The sequence below is a fragment of the Sardina pilchardus genome, chromosome 14 (assembly GCF_963854185.1).
Source record: "Sardina pilchardus chromosome 14, fSarPil1.1, whole genome shotgun sequence".
NCBI lineage: Eukaryota > Metazoa > Chordata > Actinopteri > Clupeiformes > Clupeidae > Sardina > Sardina pilchardus.
In genome coordinates this window covers 15,243,719-15,261,218 of record NC_085007.1, presented here as the reverse complement: position 1 = coordinate 15,261,218, position 17,500 = coordinate 15,243,719, and the positions used below count along the sequence as shown (strand labels likewise).

The following is a 17,500-nucleotide window of genomic DNA, read 5'->3' as shown; positions in this document are numbered from 1 at the left end:
CAGAATTATGCATATGCAAAATTTGCAGATTTTTAAGATTTTCAATTGACATTGTTTGGCACATGCACAGAAACACACACACACACACACACACACACACACATGGTCATGCCTGTGCATCACAGTGCATAAATCTCACACCTTGGCCACAGGTTTCATAACAAGTTGGTTTTTGAATAATAAGCAAAGTGGCTCATCCAAAAATGCCCTCTCATAACAACAAAGGGCTTGTGTACGCACTCCCAGTAGCACAAACAGGAAATGTTAACTCATCATTCCACCCTTCGGGTTGTTTTTCAAGTTTGACTGTGAGTGTTTGCATACCATACATACAACCTGTGTGTCTGTGTACAGCTATACAAATGAATTGGTCTGCCATCTTTAACATACACTCACTGCACAAATGCACTAACAATGCAACTACATCTGCTCTTCTCCAACATAGGCTACTATGGCAACGGCACTAACGCCATCATCGTGTTCGCTGCCTGCTTTCTGCCGGACAGCGACAGAGAGGACTACCATGAGGTCATGGAGAACCTTTTCTTGTGAGTGAGAACCGCACCCTTCAGACACTCCCTGTCTCTGTTACGCAGAGGCTTTTGTTCTCCTCGACGCTCCCGGTTCTGTTCTTGTTCTCCTCCCCTCCGCTCCTCTCCACCCTCTGGAACTTTGATCTGATGTCTCACACGTGGTGTGTGTGGGTGTGTGTGTGTGTGTGTGTGTTGTTACGCGGGTCCTTCTCTAGCTGAAGAAGTTGTGGTGTGATTGTGAGTTCTTTGAGATGTGTGTGGGAATTTTGGGAATACATAGGGAGCCCTTGCATGTTCACTCAGAGTTTTTATTTTGGATTTTGGAATTTGGATCACTCCTGAAGAACAGGTCACAGAAGTATTCTTAACAGGAAGTGTGGACTGGTGCAGCCGGTCTTGGCTCATATCAGAATCAACACCCTATCTTTTAGGAGTAAGGCTGTGCACTGTAGGCTATAGTATCCTAGAAAAATCGTTTACAAAAGAGCTCTAGTCCTGAGAATTTCTGGATTAATATAAACTTTATTAGAGTGGAATATAGTCTCCTCTTGTATACCATACGCACTAGATCAGATGTTTTTATGCAACAGAAATACATCTGTAATTTTCACAGCTAGGAAGACACTATTCAGTATCTATTCAGCAGTATTTAATGACTCAGTCTTTGCCTCTGGGCTTAATTCATTGTCATTGTTAACTCTTTCATTGCCATTTGCACTTGAGAAATGCCCTTAGCCAGGACTTTGCAGATACATATTTTTAGCCACAGGAAATTAGTGTCTGAATTGCACGGTTGCTTGTATTGTGTGCGGTGCCAGCGTATAAGTAGAGGAAGGATTTTGGACATGGAGCACAGTCTGCTGCAACAGCGATAACAGCTTTAAAAAAAAAAAACTGAAAACTGTCTGGCCTGTCTGCTGGCTCTCAGCTCATATCTCACCTAATGTCATTTCTGGAGGGCTGCTTTCGGTGTCTCTTTCTCTGCAGGAAATCTTTTCCTTCTAGCTCACACGCACACACACACACACACACACAAACACACACACACACACACACACACACACACACGCACACATGCATGCACACAGACACACACACACACATGTGACTCACTCTGGGTGGGTAGGTGTGGAGCTGTGTGAATCTAACCCTGCCGATACCTCAGTTAAATTCAGAGCACACTACTAATCCCAACTATATATAAACACAGAATAAATACTGACTGTTTTAATACAATGCTGTTGGAAGATTCTCCTGTGATACTTCTGCACGAAAAGCTATTCTGATAAGCGAAATAGGGAACGTACTTTACATAAGTAGTACAAAGGATATGGCTATGGCCTCTGGGTTTGGATTACTGTAGTTTTTTTTTTCCCTTGATAAGAAGAGTTGTCACTTTGGTTTTTAAGCTGCCATAACCACCCACAGTTCCAGTCTTTGATGTTTCCTATTCTCGAATTGTTCAAATATATTCCAGTATGCTTCTCATTTTCATTCACCATAGCTTTGTTTTTTGAGAAGAATATAGTGAGGGTTGCATAGGCATTTGTGTAAAATGAATCACAATTTACTACGAGGCAGAGTGTCTTTGTCATTATTTTATGCACTCTGTTTAAAGCTCTTGTTTCATATCTTGTTTACTGCTTTGTATTGGCCAAGCGTTGACACTTGAAACAAACTGAAGCTACATTTTTATCTGTGATTAAAAGTCAGCGATGGTGCTGATGTACACAGAGAGAGACACACACACAGAGAGAGACACAGACACACAGACACACACACAGAGAGAGACACAGACAGACACACACACACACACACACACACACACACGCATGCATGCACACGCACACACCTTCAGCGCTGGCACATATTTGACTTAAAGTAAGCGTGACGTTGCTGTGGTGCTTGCTCTGGGGGGTTCAGGGTCTGGACTGTGAAGTGCTTTGAGACAATTTCAATTGTTTTGGCGCAATGCAAATAACACTTCACTGTACTGACGTGTCCCGGGGGGGACCTGTGTTGTGTTTTGCCGTGTTATGCTGTGCTGTGCTGTGCTGTGCTGTGCTGTGCTGTGCTGTGCTGTGCTGTGCTGTGTTGTGTGTGTGTGTGTGTGTGTGTGTGTCATTTGTGCAGGTATGTGATCAACACACTGGATTGGAGTTGATGTGCTGTGTTGTGTGTGTGTGTCACTTGTGCAGGTATGTGATCAGCACGTTGAATTGGAGTTGATGTGCTGTGTTGTGTGTGTGTGTGTGTGTGTCACTTGTGCAGGTATGTGATCAGCGCGTTGAATTGGAGTTGATGTGCTGTGTTGTGTTGTGTTGTGTTGTGTGTGTGTGTTGTGTGTGTGTCACTTGTGCAGGTATGTGATCAGCACGCTGGAGCTGATGGTGGCCGAGGACTACATGATCGTCTACCTGAACGGGGCCACTCCTCACAGGAGGATGCCTGGACTGGGCTGGCTCAAGAGATGCTACCAGATGATTGACAGGAGGTACAGTAAGCCAGTTATGAAGAGGAAGATATACATTTATACTGTATGCTCTAGATCTGGATGTTTCAAATAGCTGCTTTCATATTCATGGGTTTCGTTAGGTCCCTTTCCACAGGTGTATTAATCAAGCACCTTGCAGACTGCATTCATAATCAAGGTGCTTGATTTTATACACCTGTGGAAAGGGACCGGATGAAACCCATGAATGGCTACATGATGTGCAATGTTAGAGACACATATTTTAGTGTAATCAAGTAACCAGTGTCAATTGGGATGTTTATTTGTATATTTGTGCATTTGTTTGTTTGTTTGTTTGTCTCAGACTGAGGAAGAATTTGAAGTCCTTCATCATTGTTCACCCTTCCTGGTTCATCAGGACTATTCTAGCGGTCACAAGGCCATTTATCAGGTATGGCTGCTGCTAATCTCCTCTGATCCCTAAGCATGCCAACTGCGTTTGCTTTGAACGTTTAAAAAATGTATTTTGTGTATTGGTATTTACGGAATATATCAGTTAAAGGCAGAGAAAGTAAGGATGTGAACAGAGTGTATGCAGTATAGTACAGTAAACTGTGGAATGCTAGTGAGGACCAGTACTGCAATATCCCTTTCTCAGGCCACCATAGTTACTTAGATTTCTGGCTAACTTGTATGGATTGGGATTGATTTTTTTTCAGCGTGGAAGTGCTAGCACAGCGCAAACAACACTCATGGGAAGTACTCATGGGATTTAGATACGTCTGTAGTAGGCTAATCGATGTGTGTGTGTGTGTGTGTGTGTGTGTGTGTGTGTGTGTGTGCATGCTCACACAATATTTTTACGCATGTGTTCATGTGTGCATTCATCGATTCTCTGCAGCACCAAATTCAGCAACAAGATCAAGTACGTCTACAGCCTGGCGGAGCTGGAGGAGATGATCCCCATGGAGCATGTGCAGATCCCAGAGAGCATTGCCAGGTGAGAGCGCTAAACGCTAACTCAGGGTGCCTCTCATTTGGGCTTTTATACGGCCTCCCTCGCCCCTCGCTCCTCACGGATCTACATAAAGAATGATGGGGCGAAAACAGTGGGATAATCTATCCAGTGTTAGTTATAGATCAGTGGGAACGCCCCTCGAGGATTGAGCATCGAGGGTCGAGGAGGCAGGTGGAGAAGCACCTACAGGCTCCTGCCCCTGCCCTTGCTATGGCCCAGAATGCTCCTAGGCATGTGTCACCTCTCATATAAGAGCTACACGAGATCCCTGGGAAAGGTCAACAGATGATCTCAAGCCATCTGAATACTTACATTTTCTTCTTAGTCAGATACAGTTAGGTATGTAAGAGGAATCATTTAAAGTATGGTTGTTCACTGAAAATGCTTGTTTCAACATACAGATTATGTTGTTGGTAGTGTGAGTTTAATGTTAGTCTGATTATAGGTCAGTTATGACAGATTTGGATCATGGTCTACCTTGAGGCTATGTTTGGTATTCCAGTTTGTATGGCTGCTTGCAGTTGCTTACAGAATGGCATTATTGTGGGGCAACAATGAGAACCGTCAATTAGGGGTTACCCTAGATGCCTGTGGTGGTGGCGGCAGTGGAGTTTAGTTGCATTTAAAAGGCTGAGACACCTGACCTGTGTCTCACTAACTCACACATATGCATGTAATGTATTTACATGTATACTTACTTTATCATAAAGATTCAGTAGGTAGGCTATCAAATGTTCTTAATAATTCACTAGAGCAAAGCGGTACAGCAATCTATTATGAGTTGACACATTCAAGGGTACATCGTCTTTTCCAAATGAACATAAACTGCTGATATGAAATAGCACTTTATCGACTTTTTGGCCTTCGTTTTATATAGGCCCACTAAGGCAAATTCCACTGACCCCCACCCTATACATGACATAGGCTACCTAACACTAACACGATGGTCTGGCAATTGTATCCTAGGTTCTCAATGGCAGACATTAAAGGCTAGTGTTTTTGTGCAGTTAAGAGGCTTCCGTAGATAGACCAAAAGCACATGATACTTCAAACAAGGTATGTTTGCTTACCAGAGAAGGTGTTTGCAGGTGAATTAAACCATTCAGAGCAAGACAGTAGTGTGTTTATAGATCTGCTTATCCTGTGCATGGGATCTGAGCCACCAAGAGGTCCAAGTCTTGCACACATACACACACACACACACACACACACACACACACACACACACACACACACACACACACACACACACACACATACACACACCACACCTTCCTATCAGAAACATAAGTCATCGGAATGGAACTGGTTCATTCATCAAATTAATTGATCTGTGAAATCCAACATAATATGCAAAGCTGCGACTCTCATTGATTGTTTAAGATCAGCAGCTTTGAGGTACTTCCTGCCGATCCTGTTTTGAATAGGTGATCCATCTGGCACTTCACTGATATCTGTGGCGCTTAAAACACACATTTATGCCATATTTTCCTGTGAACGCCTCAAGTCTTGTCTTTCATGGAAGTGAATAAAGATTGGGTAGAATGCGAAGTTTCAGGCAACACTTGTGTTTCTTTTTTAGAAAGAAACTCACTTTAGGTGTGAATGTGTCAGTCAGACGTGTGGTTCTGCGGGTAGTTACCACAGCAACCGCTCCCAAATGTGACCTCAGATTGGATGTGTTAACAAGAAACACTGTTGGGTTTCGTCTCTGAATAATATCTCTTGCTGCTCTAGACTGTCCCCTTATTTCCAGTCATCATTGCCGGGTTGATACTCTGGGCTAAGACATAAAGCAGTAGCCTTGCATGGCGTGTGTTTATTAATTTATTTGGTGTGCATGTGGGTTGGGTTGTCCACTGGGGTCCTTACTTGCTGTCCTTTCCTGTCCTTGCTTCTCTCTCCGTCCTCTCAAAGACTTGACGAAGAGCTAAAGGAATCTGCAGAAAACTCCAAGTAAGTATTACTGGGGGGGTTGCCTCTGCATATTCTGAGTCTGGCATGGTTCTCTCCTCTCTTTTCTGGCATGATCTGATGTCCCATAGAGCTTAGTAATATAATAGAACAGTAATGTAGGCACCATAGGCACTTTAGCATGGTAAAATCTTGACCCTACAGTATGCTTGCGGTGTTGGTTGCTTTAAATGCTTCTCACTGATCAGCCCCTGTTGTGGAGCTATATACCTTCTCTGCTGCATGATGGTAAAATCTGCCCTCACCAAACAACACCTTGCCACCCTTCACCTCTTTGTTATAGATTCAATAGCTTCCTCCAAGGATCTGAAGGAGCGCCAGGACCGGAAGCCGAGTAAGATTTCCTGCACCTTTCTCCTCCAAATCACAACCTCCCTGCTCGCTTTCTGGAACCTTCCAGGGCAGGCTTCCGGTGTCTGTAGCTCGCCCTTGAAGGCGTCACCCAATTCACCCCAACTTTCTTGCATCTCCAATCTCTAAATCATTCACTCTGGCCTGCCTTTCTGGAGGTTCAGGCTAGTTCTAGTTAACACCTCTTGCACCCTAACCTCACCCTGACAGGCTGAACAAAAACAAAGTTGAATTGAATTAACATTGACCGAAAGGCTTGAAAGGGCTGCTAAGTATTCCTTATGTATGATTTCTCTTCCTGTGTGCAGAAGTGAGGTGTCCAGCATGAGCAGCTCTTGAAGGAGGAGGCCTTCTCGCCTTGGATGGGTCTCCATAAGGAGTAGTGGTTATGTCTTTAGCCCCAGATTGTTGCTCACTGAAGTGGATGCAAAAATCACAACACACACACACACACACACACACACACTCTCTCTCTCTCTCTCTCTCTCTCTCTCTCACACACACACACACACACACACGACAAGTCCTCTTATGTTGGCTGGTGTCACACACTGGCTGAGATCAAAACTTGTAGAACACTTCCACTTTGTTAGCGAACAGCATGTAGCATCAGAGGCTAACCCATAAAACAACTTGCTCCCATCCATTGTAAATGGCACTTCAAAGAATCTAGAGGCTACACCAACACCTTGCTTGACACAACCAGGCCACTTTTCCATGCTAAAAAAATCAGACCAAACCTTTTTCGGTCAAACAGTAAATGGGTCATTTTAAATCTTCTCTGGATAGGTTTGTCATTGTTGTTCTTTGAAATGTGCATGAAAAATAATCAAAGCAATAATTTTCTTGTAGCATTTCACCTACAGACCTTTGTTTCTTGGTCTATGATTTCACCCTTTAATGCAGTTTCAAATATACAAATTGTTGCCCATACTTTATATCTTTATGTCAAGCCAAATCAAATGTTTGTCATAGATTACTGGACCTACACACAAATACTCAACTCTTTCTTAGGAAGCAACTCAATAAGCTCAGTCTCAAACATTGCATCATATGAAGAAATTGTGACAGTAAATTCCTTGGTGCAGCTGCCAATTTAGCCGGTATACAAAGCTGGATTAATCCACCCTCTCCTCACTGACTGCTGTGGTCATGAAGCCTGTATGTGTGTATGTATGTATATGTGTTTGTATGTATGTAATGTATGTATGGTCAGCAAGAAAGGTCCATGACTTTGATCATACCAGCTTACATCTCATCAAATCACCATCAGCGCAAGGACCATAAATACACGTTTCAGTATCAATTGTTTACTTAGCAGAACCATCTGGTCCCAGTAACAGTGTATACCATGTGTAGTGATACGACTAGAACCAGTTGTCCATATACATACTGAGAGCATGCCTTTTTTGAGGTCTGACTTCCGTAAACGTGGTTCCTTCGTCATTGTCCAAAATGTGTGTGTGTGTGTGTGTGTGTGTGTGTGTGTGTGTGTGCGTGCACGCGTTTATGTGTGTTTGGAGCATTTTCTGGTCTCTCACGCTCCTCCCACAAACAGGAAATGACCTCAAAGGGGGACAGGAAAAAAACAGCTGTTAAGCACAATCTTTAGAGTGTGTGTTTGTTTGGAGGTGTGTGTGTGTGTGTGTGTGTGCGTGAGTGTGTGTGCGTGTGACCGTGTGTGTCTGTGTATGTTTCTGTGTGTGAATGTCACTGCATGTCCCCTAGTAGATGATGTCAGATGTTTTGGTCCTTTAGTTTAACAGAGAAATGATGAGCAACTACGAGTACTTTGGACCCAGTGGCCTTCTCCAGCTGTGTGTGTACAGGCGTGTTGTAAAATAATGGAAAGATATATCAATAAATACTGTTCTAATCTAAACATCCAGCATTAATTTTTTGTGTTTTATTTCAATGTAGCCTAAATCAAGTGTTCTAATCACTAATCCTTAATCCCACATAAATGATTAACTCTGAGTAGTGGTATTCATTTTTTTTATTACAATAAACAAACAAAAGGATATGCTCTCACAAAAAAAAAAAAAACCCTTTGACAGCAAACAAAAGAAACAGCAATTCTGCCTTTCGAAACTTTACAGAGGAGCTGTCAATGTTGCAGCAAGTACAGTACATGTATGCTCACACACAGGAAAAGTACATGAAAAAAACAATCCCAAAGCCAAAGAAAGCTAAAATGAGTTTCAGCAAGTCCATGCTCGGTGGACTTATCGCGCTAAATAAGGCCGCGTGAAATGCCGCGATTTGGACGGGCGGTGCCCTCCTGAGAGGATCTCACCTCACACCATCTGTGGAGCGGTCGCCGGAGCGGTCGCCGGAGCCTGCTGATTATCAGCGAAAGGATCCGCCCTGCAAAGAGAAGATGTGCAGCTCACAGGGTTATGACCACAACGGGCTTTCCATAAGAGAGTATTTGAGAGTATTTGAGATCATTTTAGCACTTTGAGATCATTTATTTGATGTAAAGCGCAATATAAATAACATTTATTATTATTATTATTATTATTTCAGCCTCAGCCTCTTGAAAGGTTAGACAAGACTCATTATTAACACAGGACAGGTCATAGGAAATGTAACGGTGATGGCAATACGATTAATTGTGCCAACACATATTTCAGTACACAATAAAATAAAAACATGCTCTGAAAAAGCTAGTAAGTGAAATATTAGTGTATGCATTGTCTCAGTGCGTTATTCGTTCAGGGTATATAATGTGGATGATGTACAGTAGTTTCATCTGTGTACCTGAATGTGTAGCTCTCATCATCATACTCCAGCTCGTCCTCATTGTCGTCGCCCAGCTGCCCGTAGCGAAACTTCCGGTACACCGTCCCGTCCTGCCCCATGTACACAATATCCTCATCTTCGTCCTCGTCATCGTCGTCATCCTCCGCACGACCTTTCGACCTGTCGCTCAGGTCCACCAGCTGCTCCTCCCGGAAGCGACCCCCAGATGACCCTCCCTGGAACCCTCCTCCTCCTCCTCCTGCGCTGTAGGACTCGGAGGAGAAGGAGGTGGCGCCCATGCCTCCTCCGTAGCGGCTGCTGTTGGACAGCTTCTCGTAGCCGCGTCCGGGGGTGGCGTCGGGCTTGCTGGGCCCCTTGGCGAGGGAGCGGCGGACGAGGAAGGCCACGGCACCCAGGCCCAGCAGCAGCAGGACGCAGGTGGTGATGAAGAGCGCCAGGTTACCACGCTCTTCGTCGTCATCGTCGTCATCCTCGGGCTCGTTGCGGAAGGCGAAATTGGTGCTGAGGATGCACTCACCTGCAGGACGACAGGCAGGGGTGAAGAAGATGATGATGCTGATGGTAACCATGATGGTGATGATCATGTAAATGGTACTGATGTTACTATGGTGCAGATGTTGCTATGGTATGGCCTTATGAAGATGACTGCATGTCATGTCATGTTACAAATGCCCTAATCTGGCTCTCACTGTTATCTCCCCCACACATGAGTATCCAAGGTGCATTTAGCAACATTTAAACAACGCAAGAGTAGAGTGGGAATTGTCACAGTCACAGAGGCATCTATCATGATTGTAGCGGCCATATGCCTTGACTGTTCCGTATGCGAGTTTGTGTTGGGTTTTGGTATCCACCCGTGGTGTGTGGGTCACGTGAACGCAGGGTGTATTAGCAAATATAGGCACCTGGGCACTGGTAGTGCAGTATTGGAGAGGGGCTCAGTAGGGAGAGCACACTTTTCGTTGACCGTATCAGTTTGTACCATCGTTTAATCTCTCGTCTTACTGGCACTAGCACTGGCACTTTGGATAACATTTTTAACATACATTTTTGGATGTTTTAATCTTTGCTAATAAACGAAAGAATGAACAAGATTGTTTGCGCGTCAGCGTCGCTCCCTCCCTGTGCTCCTCGGTGGCCTAGGTAGCCACTGCAACAATGATATTTGGGCCACAAGATTGTGATTCTTTACATGTTACGATACAGCGTAGTGTTCCTCAGCTCTTCCTCAGTTATACCTTTAGTCTCAGTGCAGTTGCAGCACTCCTGCTGCCGTGAGGCTCCGTCTCCGTCTCCGTCTCCGTCCCCTCCGCCGTCCGCCTGCTCCCGGGTGCAGCAGGGCAGGCAGCGGCCCTCCACCGTCAGGATGGACTGGCCCGAGCACAGCGTGCAGTTGTGGGGGCCCGGCCCCCGGCACTCCAGACACGAGTCGTGGCAGTGCTCACACCTGTCACCTGAATGCTTCTGCGGGCGTCAAAGGTCAAAGGTCAAAGGTCAAAGAGCGGCGGGAATTGGGAACTGGGCAGTGTTTACGATTATTCAAAGTTGTTAATAACTTACATACAATAATAACACGGTAAAATGTATGATTACTGTTGCGTTATTCGTGCTTTATAAAACCTTAACCATCAAACTTATGGCTGCAAGCATCAAAAATGGCGTACGTTGTAAAAGAGGTATTGTGAATGCATGTCATGTTTTACTGCGTGTGTTCATCGTGCAGTGGTCATTGATCAGAAAGAGAGACAAAAAACAATCCTTACCTCCACGACTGGATATTCTCCCATCATGCACTGTGAGACACATGCTCCCGCCACCAGAGAGTATCCCATATGACACGAGCCACATGACTGAGCTCCTTTACCTGTCAAGCAATAATGAAAACACCATAAACATGAAAACACCAAAGATGCCCCAATACTAACACCAAAAAACATTGTCTATCATAGAAGTTCAAAATGTCATCCTAAAAACAACATCCAGTTTCAACACTAGATTATACCTGAGCCATCTAATCTCAAGTAGTTGTAGGCCCTGGTTCAGGAATGACAACATCTAGATCAGTTTTAGATACTGAACTAAAGTAAAGCAACACTCATTTCAATGATATACTGCATTGTAATGTGGAGAATGGTGTTTCTGATCTTGTCAATGCACGTCTGGAAATAGTTTTGCAATACGTAAAAAGATTAACCAGAGTAAGATTCCTTGTTTGTTTATGCAAACCTGCCCAATAAAGCTGATTCTGATTTTGTTGAACCATATAGGAACATGACCCTTTTCATCAGTTTTCAACACACTGGGTATTGCCTTTAGGCTGGGTGAACCCTGCCTGATCTGCCGGCGATTTGGATTTCACACTGCAGCTCAGGCTGGAAAACTGCTCCCTTGCTTCCTGTCCACAACCTTTGGATCCAATCAAAATCTAGCTTATCCAAAAGGCGCATCCGGATCATTGGTCTGATTGGTTCAAGGACTATCCAAAAACGTACATCGTCAAAAACGTCATTTGAACTACTCCTTTAGATCACACCTCTTGTGCAGTAGAAATAAAGTGCAGACTCCCCAGACTAATGTTCAATAAAAAATCGTAAAAATGAGTTTAGTATGGTGATAGCCAGACCATACGGCCTCAGCAAAATAGGAACCCTACCCAGCATGTTGAAAATGGATAAGAAGGGGATTAAAAACCTATACTTACATAATGTTATATAATGCTGGATTTGACATTAACCATTTGACAAGTTTGCACCCCGAGGCTACGCGGTGATGTCTGATTAAGGAAGAGCCTTCTTACCGTAGCAGGTTTGGCAGGAGGGGTGACAGAGTTCACAGGTCCTGTGGTGCGTGTCTTCGAAGTGGCCCGCGGGGCAGGTGTGCACGCACTGGCCCCGCCTCCGCAGGTACACCTGTCCCTCTCGGCAGCTCAGGCAACTGTCAGGCCCCGCCCCCAAGCACTCGGCGCAGCTCGCATCGCAGGGCTCGCACGAGCGCGTGGACATGTCGCCATAGCGACTAGGAGGAGGGGGGAAGTAGAGAAAAGGAGAGAGCATTGTGCATGACAGTCTAACCTGTGCTGACGCCACAGATCGACTTACCTGTTGGAAATCTTGTTTATTGAGTCAGTCAGCACAACATGATAAAGGTGTGGAGCATTTTTCTTAGCCAAGTGCTGTAATTATCTTACGTTGTGTAACCATATTGTCAGTTCTACAGTTCTACAACTGGTTTCAGCAAAATGACTCTGCTGCCCTGTACTTCCTCTGTTCGTTGTTTGAGCTCCCCTCCCCTTTATTTTCCCCCTGTTTCTTCTCTCCTTCTCTCCCCTCCCTCCTCTTCCTCTCCCTCCTCTTCCTCTCCTGTCCTCCTCTGCCTCATCCTTCTCCTCCTTCACTCTCCTGCCCCCCCTCCTCTTCTCTCCTCTCCTCTCTCTATGTCCTCTCCCATCTCATGTGTGAGTGATGTGCGGGTTGCGGTACCTGGAGTGGCAGGTCTCCACGCAGTCCTTGCTGTCCCTGAAGAGCTCCGGTTTGCAGGCCAGGCACTCGTGGCTGTGCCTCCCCACGCAGGACAGGCAGGACGGGTGGCACGCCTCACACGTCTGCTGGACCTGGTCCCTGAAGGACCCCACGGGACAGGCGTCCACACAACTGCCATCTGAGAAAAAAAAACAACAGTGTTCTGTAACACACCTGCCATGTACATTAAAGGAGAAATCCGGCGATTTTTCCCTTAGATCTCTGTTTCTCGACGTCACCGAGTACCTTTGGTATAGGAAAGAATTGAACTGAAAAAAGTTTAGTTCCAACAGCTAAAGCAGGATGCTACAGCGCTACACTCTAGGGGCATGAACATGGGTGCTTACTGTACGGCTGGCCTGGCTGCTCTAGCTGTTGGAACTAGTGTCATAAAGGCAGATACTACACCATGCCTTTGACGCTATGCCAGTTAGTATAAAATTCTAATGTGGTAACATGATAAGTACTCATAAATTCAAATTCTAAACATTAACACATATGTAAACAGCTCGTACCAACTTACCAAAGTCTTATGGTCAAACATTTACATAGGAAAATCACCATACACTGACACAGCTTTACAGTAATTTCCTGTGTATTAGCCACATTGTGTATAAGCCGCAGGACAGTGTTTCATGCAAGTTTAAGGAAACAAAACCATATTAATACCATATTAACTGTCCTCGTGTATTAACTTCATAGCTGAAGAAATCAATCAAAATCAAAATGAAAAATCAATGTTTAAGCCGCAGCTAATAGTTGGGAAATAACGGTATGCTTGGAAATAATCGGTCACAGAAACTTTGGACAGTACATGACATTCACCATGATTTTTCATGTGTCTCAAAGCGTGAGCACTCCCTGAGAAACCTTTCTTTTCAGATCCCATGTTGTTAGCCAACACTTTTTAGCTTGCTTTTGTATCATATACTCTGTTGTTATTTGTAATCTGATTGTTGTCGTATTATTGTAAATTTGGGGAATTGCTGTCATAGAGCTTAATGCTCAGTCAATCTTCCCTGAATAAACAATGGTCTAATCTATAGCTAAATAAAATATAAACTTAGACAGACTGCATGACATGTTTGATTGACGGAATTACGCTTGATCAATGTTTGAAACAAAGCAGCAAAACAAGCAGGCATGCAAGGACATTTGAGGAAAATGAAAGAACCGCTCTCGACTGGATGTTACAGCAGAGATGAGTTGCGCTATCTCTCGTAACCTTAACGATTGGGGTCACCGACATTTTGCGACATCAAATAAGGTCAAATAAGACCTGCAAAAAAGGTCTCTCTCTCTCTATCTAATGAGTGATACATGTTTTTCTCTCTTTATCTTCCTCTCTTTCTCTAATGAGTGTTAAAAGTCTCTCTGTCTCCCTCACTCTAATGAGTTAAATATCTCTCTCTCTCTCTCTCTCTCTCTCTCTATTCAAATGAGCTTTATTGGCATGACAACAATACAAGGATGCAAGGATGTTTATTTGTCACATGCATATAATTACTAATGTAAAGCATGCAGTGAAATTGTCAGTTCCTTTGCCTATTGTGCATATGGGGGGATACAATATTGTGTTGGCAAAGCTTGGGAATCCCTGTCCTACGCAGTACCCCATCCACACCCCCGTCCTTGCCCGCCAGTGTGTGTGTGTGATGTGAAGCGGAGCGACTGACTCACTGAGCAGGTAGTGGTTGGCGCTGCAGCTCAGGCACTGGCTCCTGTCCGGCCCGTGGCACTGCTGGCAGTACTTGTGGCACTGGTGGCACTCGCCGTCCCGGTCGGCGTAGTGACGCGGAGGGCAGCCGGCGAGGGTGGCGCACTGGCCGCGGGCGTCCGGTCTGAGGCCCTCGGCGCAGCTGGTGCAGGAGGTGGCGTGAGGGCCAGAGCAGCTGCGGCAGGACGGGTCGCAGGCTATAGGGGGCGCCACATTACACGAGGGCAGTTAGAATGCTCATAACATAGTGTGTGTGTGTGTGTGTGTGTGTGTGTGTGTGTGTGTGTGTGATACACATGCTCATGCTCTCATCACTTTAGCACTTTATCATTACAACTGTATGTGTGTGTGTGTGTGTGTGTGTGTGTGTCTGTGTGTGTGTGTGTACCAGGCCTGATGACCATGATGACTCCCCTCCCTCCTAAAGAAGCCCAAGCACTCCAACTCCTGTGTGTGTGTGCGTGTATGTGAGGGAGAGGGGGAGAGGGAAAGGGGGTAGTAGAGATAGGGTGCCTGTCAACATCTCTCCTCAATCCTCGATGCTCGATCCTCCAGGGGCGTTCCCACTGATCTATAACTAACACGGGATAGACTATCCCATTATTGCCGCCCCATCATTCTTTATGTTCAGTACTGTAGATCAGTGAGGATCGAGGCCCGAGGAGGAAGGGAGGACGTGTAAAAGACGAATGAGAGGCACCCATAGAGGGGTTTCCAATAGCAACAAACTGAAGAGGACTGAAGCTAGCAATGTCAAACTCATGGTATGCTTGTTTGCTTAAAAGGTTGTGTGTTTGTTGGTTTGTTATTTGGAAATGCTTGTTTGTTTGTTACTGTAGATAATTGTTTATTCATTTAAGAATTGTAAAACATATCTATATATTTGTAGTTTTAAGAATGAGAAAATCTATGGAGGAAGAGTCATTGAGATGAGCATATAATTATGTTACAAGTATGGACATTTGAGATGGCAGAAATGAGATGGCAGACCGGACTGGACTTGATTCAGCTCAAACTGCCTTAGGGTTGGGATAGTGTGTGTGTGTGTGTGTGTGTGTGTGTGTGTGTGTGTGTGTGTGTGTGTGTGAGTGGAGTATTTGTCGATGGGAGTGATTTGTCAAACTTCCATTAATAAAGAATAAACACTGGGGCATTATGAATAAAACATAGAAGGGAACAGCTTCATGAAGACTCAACATGGGAAATTAAAGTCTTAAGGCCCAGCCATGAATATGAATGAGGTGTTTGAACTAGTTATGGGTTTCAGTATTTCTAGTATACTCTACTTAGACCAGTGTGTGAGATTAATGTGAGTTAAGATAAATAAACTGTCTGGGCGTGTGTAGAGTATGTGTGTGTTTGGGCATTTGTGTGTGTGTGTTTGTTAGTGAATATGCAATTATAAGGTTGTGTGTGTGTGTGTGTGTGTGTCTCTCTCTCTCTCTCTCTCTCTCTCTCTCTCTCTCTCTCTCTCTGTGGGTACCTTTATTCTCCCATGCACTCTCTCATGTGGGTGTCTCTATGTGAGAGAGTGAGTGAGTGAGTGTGTGTGTGTGTGTGTGTGTGTGTGTGTGTGTGTGTGTGTGTGTGTGTGTGTTTGTTAGTGAATATGCAATTATAAGGCTGTGTGTGTGTCTATGTGTATGTGCCTTTATTCTCCCATGCACTCTCTCATGTGGGTGTCTCTACTGTATGTGACTGAGAGAGAGAGAGTGTGTGTGTGTGTGTGTGTGTGTGTATACATGCATGGATACACGTGCATCCCTCACCATAGCATTCATGGTCCATTTCATGGTTGGCGTATCAGGAGTATGTGTGTGTGTGTGTGTGTGTGTGTGTGTGTGTGTGTGTGTGTGTGTGTGTGTGTGTGTGTGTGTGTATACGTCTCTACTCACCCATGCACTCTAGTGTGTGAGCGTCTCTGTATGTGTGTTCGGGGCACGGGGACACACACGCCCCATTCTGCAGGCTGGCGTCGGGGTCGGTGCACGTGTCACACTCCTCTGCGCCCGGTCCGTCACACAGCTCACAGTCCGGGTGGCAGCGCCCGCACACCCTGCCCTCTGCGTCGTCATAGAAACCATCAGGGCACTCTGCCACACAGCGGCCCTCATGGAGGAAGTGGGTCTCCTCGCACTCTTCAGAAACACAACGAAGAATGTCAGGTTTACAGGTTACACCAGAGAGGCTTAAAGCGGAGCGAGAGGCGCAAACGGTCGAACATTTCCGCGTTCTGTTTTCGCAAAGGGGAGGGGGGCGAAATCCCCCTTTAAGCAGACCTAGAAACATTCGAACTGAACTGCTTGCCAATCTGACAGAGATCGATATCCCACTATGACGACTTTGCGACACGCCTCTTTAAGCAGACAGGAACTGTTCGAATTTTGCTTCCATAGAGATGCACTATGTTGCTCTATCTTGTCAGTAATGAAGGATCTTTGGTTACACTACACTTTTGTATGATATTATTATTTTCACAATAACAATAACAACAACGACAACGACAACAATACATTGTATTTATACAGCATTTTTCAAGGCAGCCAAAGCACTTAAAGTATACTTCTCCCAGTGTACTCACAAAAAGTCACAATTATACTGCGTATCTATCCATCTATGCAAACTCTAACCCTGCGGTTAGGAAACCTGAGCTTGAGGAAGTGAGGGGAATCCCTTCATTTACATAATATAACCTTACAGGAATGTCAAGCTTTATCTAAAAACCCAAGAACATCTTTTTTGCATGAGAGCATGTGCTACCATAAAAAAACTACAATAAACTTAATCTTTCTTCCTCTACTCGTGCGCCTATCTTTCATCTGTTTGTCTCTATCAGTTTATTTGTCTCTCTTTCTCTCTCTGCTTTGTTTCCCGTAGAGGCTGATTAAGAGGAAGAGCTTGTGACCTGTTCGCCCAGTATCACTGCTCCCACAACATAGAGCTTGATTCTTATCAGGATTTCTTGCTCTCTCTGTCGGTCAATATGTCAGCAGCAACTCACAGCTCATTACATCCCCCCCCCTTTCTTTCTCTCTCTCTCTCTCTCTCTCTCCCTCTCTCTCTCTGTATATATATATATATATATACTGTATGTATATACAGTATCTAACACTTATCAATCCTCTAGTCTTGTTTTTCCAGCTTTATTTCCCTCTCTCCAATGAGTGTTAA

General features: G+C 44.7%; 2 protein-coding genes across 7 annotated transcripts in view; one reads left to right on the top strand and one right to left on the bottom strand.

Annotated features, from left to right (window-relative positions):
- The window catches only part of LOC134100459 (heterogeneous nuclear ribonucleoprotein K-like), a 51,399-nt gene extending 43,183 nt beyond the window's left edge, over positions 1-8,216 (top strand). For 4 of the 6 annotated variants that reach the window (XM_062553654.1, XM_062553658.1, XM_062553656.1 and 1 more), the window contains 7 exons: positions 446-548; positions 2,896-3,027; positions 3,350-3,436; positions 3,887-3,985; positions 5,921-5,959; positions 6,261-6,311; positions 6,637-8,216. In XM_062553654.1, the coding sequence (XP_062409638.1) occupies positions 446-548; positions 2,896-3,027; positions 3,350-3,436; positions 3,887-3,985; positions 5,921-5,959; positions 6,261-6,311; positions 6,637-6,667 (542 nt within the window). In that variant the 3' untranslated portion in view covers positions 6,668-8,216. The remainder of the gene's footprint in view (positions 1-445; positions 549-2,895; positions 3,028-3,349; positions 3,437-3,886; positions 3,986-5,920; positions 5,960-6,260; positions 6,312-6,636) is intronic. The other 2 variants (XM_062553657.1, XM_062553659.1) reach the window with 2 other exon arrangements.
- A 108-nt stretch (positions 8,217-8,324) lies between these two features.
- pcsk5a (proprotein convertase subtilisin/kexin type 5a) overlaps positions 8,325-17,500 on the bottom strand; it is a 31,880-nt gene continuing 22,704 nt past the window's right edge. Inside the window, exons 31-38 of the mRNA XM_062554765.1 lie at positions 16,225-16,467; positions 14,293-14,526; positions 12,574-12,751; positions 11,892-12,109; positions 10,858-10,958; positions 10,333-10,558; positions 9,092-9,611; positions 8,325-8,695 (exon numbers count right to left, since the gene is read on the bottom strand). Of these exons, the coding sequence (XP_062410749.1) occupies positions 8,626-8,695; positions 9,092-9,611; positions 10,333-10,558; positions 10,858-10,958; positions 11,892-12,109; positions 12,574-12,751; positions 14,293-14,526; positions 16,225-16,467 (1,790 nt within the window). The 3' untranslated portion in view covers positions 8,325-8,625. The remainder of the gene's footprint in view (positions 8,696-9,091; positions 9,612-10,332; positions 10,559-10,857; positions 10,959-11,891; positions 12,110-12,573; positions 12,752-14,292; positions 14,527-16,224; positions 16,468-17,500) is intronic.